We start from the raw sequence: 9,976 nt of genomic DNA on the forward strand, positions 1-9,976 counted from the left end.
GGAGATTATCTGAACGTCTGGCACCAGTTGTTCATTTTTCGTCTCAGAAAGTCCCAGACATCATTGCAGCTGTTCTGAAGATGTCTCGGTTTTGCTTGTCCTCCGGCTGTGTGCACATTTTCTCTAGATCTTTTTTGACTTTCGTGTCCCACGGTATTCTAGTTTTGGTTTCCAATGAAATATGTTAAAGTTGTGTTTCGTCCATTTTGAATAATTCATCCTTCTTACGTGCCCACAAAACCAAATTCAGTGTTTGCGCATTCTTTCCGTATTTTTTCCGTTTTACAATAAATCTCTTATTTCGTCCGTTTTATGCAGATACAACTTTTTAAAATCATTCTCTTTTCTTTTTAAAACTGGTAGTAGACGTCTGTTACTGAGGTTGAGATAAAGGATGCATATGCTTTTACGACATACTTAGAATGATGAATTTTGGTATATATATCGAAAAGCACTTTCTGCTGAAAATATTTCGTCTGTCTTCGAAAGCTATTTCCATTTTTCTGGCTCTTTCTTTCAAGACTTCTTTTCTTCGTATAGCCTACTGGCTGAAATCCATTCGCATGGAAATTTAAAGCTATTCACACGTTTTATTTTTGTGTATTTGGTGTCTATCTGCCGTTGTATCGTCCCTGATATTTGCCATTACTTTTTTCCCCAAAAGGTATTTGCAAGCCAATTCGTTCTGCTAACTCCTTCAATAGATTAATTTGTTCAATTGTTGTTTCAAAATCTTATGTTATTATGACATTATCGTCTGCAAAAACTAAGCAATTATACCAACACCATTCTACTTACTCCCAATCCGTATGGGGTGGAATGTGTCCCGAAGGTTTAATTCTGTGCGCCGTTGATGTATTATTTATTCCAATAAGCAGCTGAACAATAGAAGCGGGAGCCCTTCTCTCTTCTGACCTCCTGCTGTGATTTCAAAGAGTTTCAAGAAACATCCTTGAAATTTTATTTGGCTGGTTGGTTGATTGATTTGAGGTAGAGGACCAAGTAGCGAGGTCATCAGTCCCATTGGATTAGGGAAGGATGGGGAAGGAAGTCAGCCGTGCACTTTCAAAGGAACCACCCCGGCATTTGCCTGAAGCGATTTAGGGAAATCACGGGAAACCTAAATCAGGATGGCCGGACGCGGTCTTGAACCGTCGTTCTCCCAAATGCAAGTCCACTATGCTAATCACTGCGCACTTCGCTCGGTGAAACTTTATTTAAGACCTTGTGTAGTCACGGTTGCTCTCATAAACCCCAGTAGGTTTTTCATCAACCCCCACATCTGACGGTATCTTGAGTAGCGTATTTTTGTTGATGGAGTCATAGTTCTTTTTGAAATCATCCTCTCGGCGTAAAATATTGTACTAGTGTTTTGAGATTCTGTTCTTGTTCTGCTGACGACCGACTATCTCGGTATCCTGCTCTACATTCTACTAGTTTATGCTCGGCTGGTCGTGTTAAGAGGTGTAGCGACAGGGTCTTGTAAGTTGCTGGGACTAATAAGAGGCCATCATAATTATTCGCCTTTGCATTATTTCCTTTCTGATGCAGAGGATGAACTTTGTAGTCCTTCTCTCTACTATGTTTGCTATAGATTTACGCAAATTATCCGTTGATCACTCGGGCACAAGCTTCTAAAATTTCGCTGTTATGTAGTCTTCTGTATCAGCACTGTTGACTTTTAAACTGCAGATATTGTGCAATACGGGGAGGATACGGCCCGTTTTGATCTATCGATTTATTAGATCTTGTTGGATTTGTTTATAACTAAGCAGTTTGTTAACGTATTCGTCATGGCTTCGCGGTTTTCTTCGTATGACGCTGCTAAGGTTCAATATTTCCCTTTTTTAAATTTCTATAATGTTTATTATCATTATTATTATTTATTATTATTATTATTATTACGGCGAAAAGTCAAACGCCGGCACGCCAGTCGGGAACGATAGAGAAGGATTGGCTGTGAGAAGTCGTCAGCCAATCGCTCGCTGACAGACCCCCTCTCCAGGACGACAACGCGACAGCAGCGGCTCCTATGTGGAGAGCACATCAGCGCCGCGACAGACAGGTGACGGCCCAGCTGAAGAGTAGCTTCAAGACTAGCGACTTAGATAGAAGCATCTAACCGGTCACTTCGCTTGTATGTAGCACAGACTTGGAATTGTTTACACTGAAGAAGATTTATTATTTCGTTTGCCGCCCATTGCTTGCGTCACATCTGTGTAATTGCGAAAGTTAAGTATTGTATCTTTTCTTTTTGTAACAAAACTCATTAATACGACTTGTTTGAATGTTTGTCTAGCGAACCGAGTAAGCAGGCTTCCTAGACACCATAATTAATGTTATTTATTATTATTATGTTATGAAGGAATTTCAATAATTAACGAGCGTAATTTCTACAAAAAACCACAAACTTATCACCGAAATTAAATTTAAGAGTTTTTAAAAGTGGTCACTACCAACACTTAAAAATTGATTCCAGCGCTCTGTGAGCTTTTTAATCCGAGCTGTTAGGAGTTCTTGACTTTGGTGTCCGAGCCACTCGCTTGTGGCATCTCACTCTTTGAGTGAGATGGACAGACAGTAGTCACCTTTTGTGAGATCGAGACTGGAAGCCAGATGTGGCAACATTTGCCAACCCAAAGTTCTGAAAATTTTTCACCTTTCATCAGCAGTACGAATCGAGTGCTTGGACTCCAGCTGCTCGTACAGTGGCTACCAGAAATTTTGTTCGAGAGCGACGTTGCCTATTAAATGATCAAATGACTGCAACTACTGTACACGCCTACGATACACGCCACTCTCGCGACGGCCTCGGTGTGGTGGTAGCCTATGCGAGGAGCTTTAGGCGTTCTCACGGTTGCTTGTAGTCGAGCGTTGCTCACTCGACACGGTAAGAGACGACGAGAGTAAACAAACATCAGATGCTGCCTACACACCGTTATTAACACTTCAGCAGTGTAATTAGGGTCACAGTTAAAGTACATGCCAATCCTTTATCAAGAATGAGGCGCTAACTGTCGACTATTGTTTTCCGCGGTGGTATGTGGGACAATACGTGTGTGTGTGTGTGTGTGTGTGTGTGTGTGTGTGTGTGTGTGTGTGTGTGTGGAGAGCGAGAGTTGTTTGCGGCAGAACAAAGGAACGTCCCGGCTGGGGAGGGAAGTGGACCGCGGCTGGCCGCTTCTGGGTCAGCGCGCCGCCCGCCCACGCCCTACGCCGGCTCCCAGCAGAAGACGCGGCCAGAGGAGGCCTCGGTGAGGCGTAAATACCGGAGCTCGTTTCCCGATCCGTTCGAGGCCCGCTGACTGCATCTCGCATTATAACTTCTACTGGCAGCTCATCTCAGAAACGATCCAGAGGTCTACGATCCTTGCGGCAGTATCCTTCCGAGTTCGGACCCTACAGATATCCGAAGAGGACGAGTACTGGAGGCCCGTTTACTTAGCGCATCTGCCACAACAATCGCGTACCTATTTCTGGCATCCGTACCTACTGCGCCTGGTGACAAGACGTGACACAGAGTTGATGAAATTAGTTGGTCTGCTTGACACAGTAGAGGAAGAAGACTTAACACAACGTGCATTCAAATATGTGGATGTACTGAGCGAGCGCAGATGGCAAAGCAAAATATAGAAAGTACCGGATGGAAGTAATTAAAATGCAGCTACTCGCAGAAGCCCAGCGTAGACAGTAATCGTCGTATGGTAGAGGAACTTGGTAGATATGCTAATGCGTTAAGGTGGAGCTGTTTCAAGCTAGAAAAAAGTTAGTTCCAACTTTGACCACTAGGTGCAAATCTTATGCCGTGAAAGCGAAAAAAATTCAGGAATGGTTCCATATGTAATTGATTAGGAACAAGACATGGGCAGAAAAACTTAGACAACTGAGAAAGGCATAACGTTGATTTTACTAACCGCCGCTCATAGGATGTGTTCAGTATGACAACTGAAGTCGTCGACGATATGCTGCGTACGTAAAACAAGTAATCGACATTTGCAACGGCAGTTCGGGTGGAATCTGAGCAACGTTTTTCTGTCTACTGGCCTTCAAATCAGGTAATGGCCGGACATTGGTAGACGCGTTCCCTTAGATATCCGCACAACCAATGGTTGAGTGGATTCAGATAATATGATTTTACAGTCCATGCATCTGCAAAACCTCTGGAGATAACGCGTCTGTGGAAGCTTCCACTTAGCAGATCTTTCACCAGGCGAGTGACATGAGGTATTACCCATCTCTCTTACATTAACACAAACTCGTCATTAACTTCCACCGGGATATGACGGCCTCCTCTTTCAGATGCCACACCAAGGTCACCCGCGTTTTTAAATTTCATTGTCATCTTGTTTAAACCATTTAATGACATTCGGCCTCTCCTCAGAACTTTAATTCTCAATGTAGCGCTGTAATTGCTGTCGTTCTAATAAAATAGTTCCGCTAACAGCGCACGGTCTCTCTTCTCGATAACCATACTGTCCACTCAGGTTATGGCTTGTCAAATGACAGGGTGAAAGTCATTGGCCAAAACTGGAATTTACTTTTTCAGTGTAAATCGGTTTTGCATTGACCCATTAGCATGTCTACAGCCCGCACTGCTCCTCTGTGGATTGCTGCACTTTAATTATAACTACCCGGTAGCTGTGGGAGGTTCGTTAACGTGTACCAAAATATTCAGTTGTTTTAAGGTAATGTAATTATGCCTCAAAAGCATCCTGAATGTGTGCTTTTTCTGTGTTCTTTGACTACTAGCGGTTTCTCGAACCAGGAGCGCCTGTAACTACACTCCTGGAAATGGAAAAAAGAACACATTGACACCGGTGTGTCAGACCCACCATACTTGCTCCGGACACTGCGAGAGGGCTGTACAAACAATGATCACACGCACGGCACAGCGGACACACCAGGAACCGCGGTATTGGCCGTCGAATGGCGCTAGCTGCGCAGCATTTGTGCACCGCCGCCGTCAGTGTCAGCCAGTTTGCCGTGGCATACGGAGCTCCATCGCAGTCTTTAACACTGGTAGCATGCCGCGACAGCGTGGACGTGAACCGTATGTGTAGTTGACGGACTTTGAGCGAGGGCGTATAGTGGGCATGCGGGAGGCCGGGTGGACGTACCGCCGAATTGCTCAACACGTGGGGCGTGAAGTCTCCACAGTACATCGATGTTGTCGCCAGTGGTCGGCGGAAGGTGCACGTGCCCGTCGACCTGGGACCGGACCGCAGCGACGCACGGATGCACGCCAAGACCGTAGGATCCTATGCAGTGCCGTAGGGGACCGCACCGCCACTTCCCAGCAAATTAGGGACACTGTTGCTCCTGGGGTATCGGCGAGGACCATTCGCAACCGTCTCCATGAAGCTGGGCTACGGTCCCGCACACCGTTAGGCAGTCTTCCGCTCACGCCCCAACGTCGTGCAGCCCGCCTCCAGTGGTGTCGCGACAGGCGTGAATGGAGGGACGAATGGAGACGTGTCGTCTTCAGCGATGAGAGTCGCTTCTGCCTTGGTGCCAATGATGGTCGTATGCGTGTTTGGCGCCGTGCAGGTGAGCGCCACAATCAGGACTGCATACGACCGAGGCACACAGGGCCAACACCCGGCATCATGGTGTGGGGAGCGATCTCCTACACTGGCCGTACACCACTGGTGATCGTCGAGGGGACACTGAATAGTGCACGGTACATCCAAACCGTCATCGAACCCATCGTTCTACCATTCATAGACCGGCAAGGGAACTTGCTGTTCCAACAGGACAATGCACGTCCGCGTGTATCCCGTGCCACCCAACGTGCTCTAGAAGGTGTAAGTCAACTACCCTGGCCAGCAAGATCTCCGGATCTGTCCCCCATTGAGCATGTTTGGGACTGGATGAAGCGTCGTCTCACGCAGTCTGCACGTCCAGCACGAACGCTGGTCCAACTGAGGCGCCAGGTGGAAATGGCATGGCAAGCCGTTCCACAGGACTACATCCAGCATCTCTATGATCGTCTCCATGGGAGAATAGCAGCCTGCATTGCTGCGAAAGGTGGATATACACTGTACTAGTGCCGACATTGTGCATGCTCTGTTGCCTGTGTCTATGTGCCTGTGGTTCTGTCAGTGTGATCATGTGATGTATCTGACCCCAGGAATGTGTCAATAAAGTTTCCCCTTCCTGGGACAATGAATTCACGGTGTTCTTATTTCAATTTCCAGGAGTGTATTATGGCGTATCGTGTTGTCACCAAAACCTAGCTGGTCGAAAGTAGCCGTAACCGTAAGGGCAGGAAGGTGGAAAGGATTTTGATGCCGACTGGAAAATTAATCAACGAGTAGGTATTATACGTAAAATATTCATAGGTATTATTGTTTATTGTTCTTCGACATTACCTACGAAAATATCTCTGCCATAATCACTTCATGAGCATTATCCTTCTGCAAAGTACATATAGTTGGGCCTACTGAAAATATATGAAATACTGTTCCAAATTCTCAAACAAAAGAAATCATTTCTGAACTCAAGTTATTTGATATATATATAAATATAATGTACTCTCGTGAAATTTTGATTTGTCCTTACATCAAGTTCTGTATAGAGTACTTTTACCAGAAAAAGACACTTGAAACTGATGTGTTTTACTATTAACAATTTACAATGTGAAAATCACGCATCTTTAATACTACATATTTAACAAATATTTGTAGCAAATGTGCTATGGTAAACTTTTTATCCAAGCACTACAAAATCAAGAAGATAAGCTTGTCTACTATTGCAATTCTCCTATGACTGTTCTACGAAGGGATTAAAATTGTCCGTTAATCAAACAGCGACCCTTTCCAGAATACGCTTGCAATGTCTGGTACCTATAGGCAATCAAGAACAAAATAGTTAAGTTTAATCAGTGGATGTCAGTGTGAACTACCACTGACAGTGAGGATAGATAGTTGTTAGGCCTACCGCTTCAAAGAAAAATGTAACTTTTGAGCTTAATGTACTTGATAAAACAAAGCCTCAGTAGTGTGCGTAGTAAAATACTCATAGTAGAGTTTCTACTGTCAAACAAAATGTAAGTGTAGTTTCAGTTGTAGAACGTTTACAAAATATGTTATATGGTCGAATGCAAGCTTATGCTTACTACAGGACGGGTTTTTGAATACAGAACACCAGCGGGAAGTTGTAATTGTAAAATCGCGGTGGAAATATAGTAATGCTTTTCAGTGGATCCTGTGGTCGCACTGATGGAGAAGCTGACCGCAGTCAGTGGCGGAGGTTTGGTCTCCAGCACGGCAAGCCGTTATTTTGGAGGATGATGGTCCACTCACGCAACAAGTAATGTCCAGATTAGATCGGTGGCGATGAGGATGAAATTGTACGTCATCCCTTATCTCTACAGTCAGAGGGTTGGGTCTCCAGTCCATTACAGCCCGCACTGCGAAAAGCAATTACGGCCCGTAAGCTTTTCCCAATTACCCTTCGAGGAATTGTAGTTTCTGTTTGAGGAATGGTATATACCTTATTGAGCACCATTAAGAATTCTTATGTGATTATCGCCAGAAAGGATTTCGATTGTTTAAGATGATTCTGCACATAATTATGGGCGCATATCACTGACATCATTCTGGTGTATAACTATCGAACATGCTTTATGCTCTCGTATTCTGACGTGTGTGCAGAAGTCACCAGGGATTCCGCAAAGAGGTATCTTGATGAATACATCTCCATCTGTTTGTCATGACAGCAAGGGCATCGTAGTCAAAGGTGTTGCTTGACTTCCGGAAGGCATTCGATGCAGTTCCACGCTGTCGTTCAGTGAGCAAAATATTTCAGGAAGGCCTGCAGAGGTTTGGAGATTGGTGCAGGGAGTGACAGCTGAAGCTGGACATAAATAAATGTTACGTCCTGCGCATAAGCGGGTGAAGAAATTCAGTAGTGTTCAATTACCCTACTGGCGAAAAATCTCTGGAAACAGTAACTACCTTACAATACCTAGGAGTAACCATCCGGAGTGACCTGAAGTGGAATCGCCAAACAAAACAAATAGTGGCAAAAGCGGACGCAAGTCTGAGAGTCTTAAATAACTATAATTTTTTTATGAAAGAAGTGGCTTACATAAAAGTTGTAAGACAGATACTTGGCGATTACTCATTAGTCTGTGACTGTTGCCAGGTTGGGTTAAAAGAGTGAATAGAGAAGTTCCAACGAAGAGCAGCGGGTTTCGTCACGAGATTATTTGTGTGTGGATGCTGAAAAGTCGGTTGGTTCGTCCACGCGTGGAGCATCGTCTCCATCACGACAATGCCAGACCACACGTGAGCGCTGAGACGTCTGCAATAATCCGAAGCCTTGGATTCACCGTCATCGGTTATCCTCGATACAGTAATGACTTGGCCCCGTCCGATTCTTACAGAATACCTTTGAGGATTTCGCTTTGATAGTTTTGAAGTGGAGCAAGCACAGATGACGTTGTGGCTCCATCAACAAAGTCAAACATTCTACAGTGACGATGTCACCGAACTTGTCTCTGGTTGGGAGGAAGGTACCCTTCGCCACGGTGGCTATGTTGAGAAATAAATATGTAGGGATGAAGAATAAAGATTTAGAATGCTAATAACCAATGTTTTATTTAAAAAGCCTAAAGAGCTTGCACACAAAAAACGGAAGCATTACGTTTCAGCACGCCTTCGTAGAAAGCTGGAAAGCGTTATGGAGCTGCTCAGCTAACTCGAGTGGCAGACGCTACATGAGAGGCGTTGTGGATCGCTATTGGAATTCCGAGAGAGTAGGTTCCAAGAAGAGCCGGATAACGTATTACTTCCTCCCACATACGTCTCGCGAAGTGACCACAGCAAGAGCCGGCCGCGGTGGTCTAGCGGTTCTAGGCGCTCAGTCCGGAGCCGCGCGACTGCTACGGTCGCAGATTCGAATCCTGCTTCGGGCATGGATGTGTGTGATGTTCTTAGGTTAGTTAGGTTTAAGTAGTTCTAAGTTCTAGGGGACTGATGACCATAGATGTTAAGTCCCATAGTGCTCAGAGCCATTTGAACCATTTGAACCACAGCAAGAAAATTGAGAGATCGCACAGTGGCTTATCGAGAGTCATCTTTCCCTTGCACCAATCGCGAATGGGAAAGGAAAGGGTAGAAAGGGTAGTGACACCAACAGTATTCCCCGCCACACACCTTAAGGTGACCGGTTGAGTACAGATATATGTGTAGATTAAAAGCCTCTACATCGTATTAGAATGGTGTTCATGCTATTTGTGCAGTCCGTACGCCGCTGTTGAGATAATCAAAATATGTTTAGTTTAGCATTTTGAGGTGTGCGCGTACTTTGTAAGGCATTGTCATGCAGCTGGATGACTGGGCGCCAAGGAACTTGATTCCCTGCTTTCTGCTATTTTAGTTCTTCTCGCGCTGTTAAGGGCGTAAGAAAGCGTCCGTGCCGCAGCAGACCTTTCATTCTGCATTGACGGACGACGTGAGTGTGGAAGCAGCCCTGTGTCCGGTTTGGTGACGGCGCAGGAGACGGGCAAGTTTTTACCTCCACTCGCTCTCCGTTTAGCAGTCCATAAATTATTTATAGTCGCAGCAAGTCGCAATTTACTTGCGTCGCAGACTCGAGCTTGGCGGTGCCGAGGCAACAATGACTGTGATACGTGATCCGCGGCAGGTAAGAAGATTGCTAAATATGGGCCTGGACACCTCGTCGGAAAGAACGGAAGCCTTTTAGAGATGGTGGGGAGAACGATCGACCACGTATAGAACCTGATGGTTATGAGAAGATCATCAAATGATGTTATGGCGTACTAATATTTACTACTTGGCCTGAGTTCCTGGTTCTTCTACACGCCTCAGTCGAGCCTTTATGGCGGAAGATAGAGTTTCTGGAGAAGCTACTCTTTTCATCACAACATAGATTGAATGGATGGCAGTTTCGTTGGGGCGCTATGAGTACTGCGACGAATTCGTGTTTTATTTTGCCGCTGTTGAGGATA

The 9,976-nt window shown here is 45.2% G+C and overlaps 1 protein-coding gene across 1 annotated transcript in view; it reads right to left on the reverse strand.

The window, feature by feature from the left end:
* Positions 1-7,360, reverse strand: part of LOC126459141 (uncharacterized) — a 110,877-nt gene extending 103,517 nt beyond the window's left edge. Inside the window, exon 1 of the mRNA XM_050095843.1 lies at positions 7,305-7,360. Within this exon, the coding sequence (XP_049951800.1) occupies positions 7,305-7,360 (56 nt within the window). The remainder of the gene's footprint in view (positions 1-7,304) is intronic.
* Positions 7,361-9,976: the final 2,616 nt, after the last annotated feature.

Source organism: Schistocerca serialis, chromosome 1, assembly GCF_023864345.2.
Source record: "Schistocerca serialis cubense isolate TAMUIC-IGC-003099 chromosome 1, iqSchSeri2.2, whole genome shotgun sequence".
NCBI lineage: Eukaryota > Metazoa > Arthropoda > Insecta > Orthoptera > Acrididae > Schistocerca > Schistocerca serialis.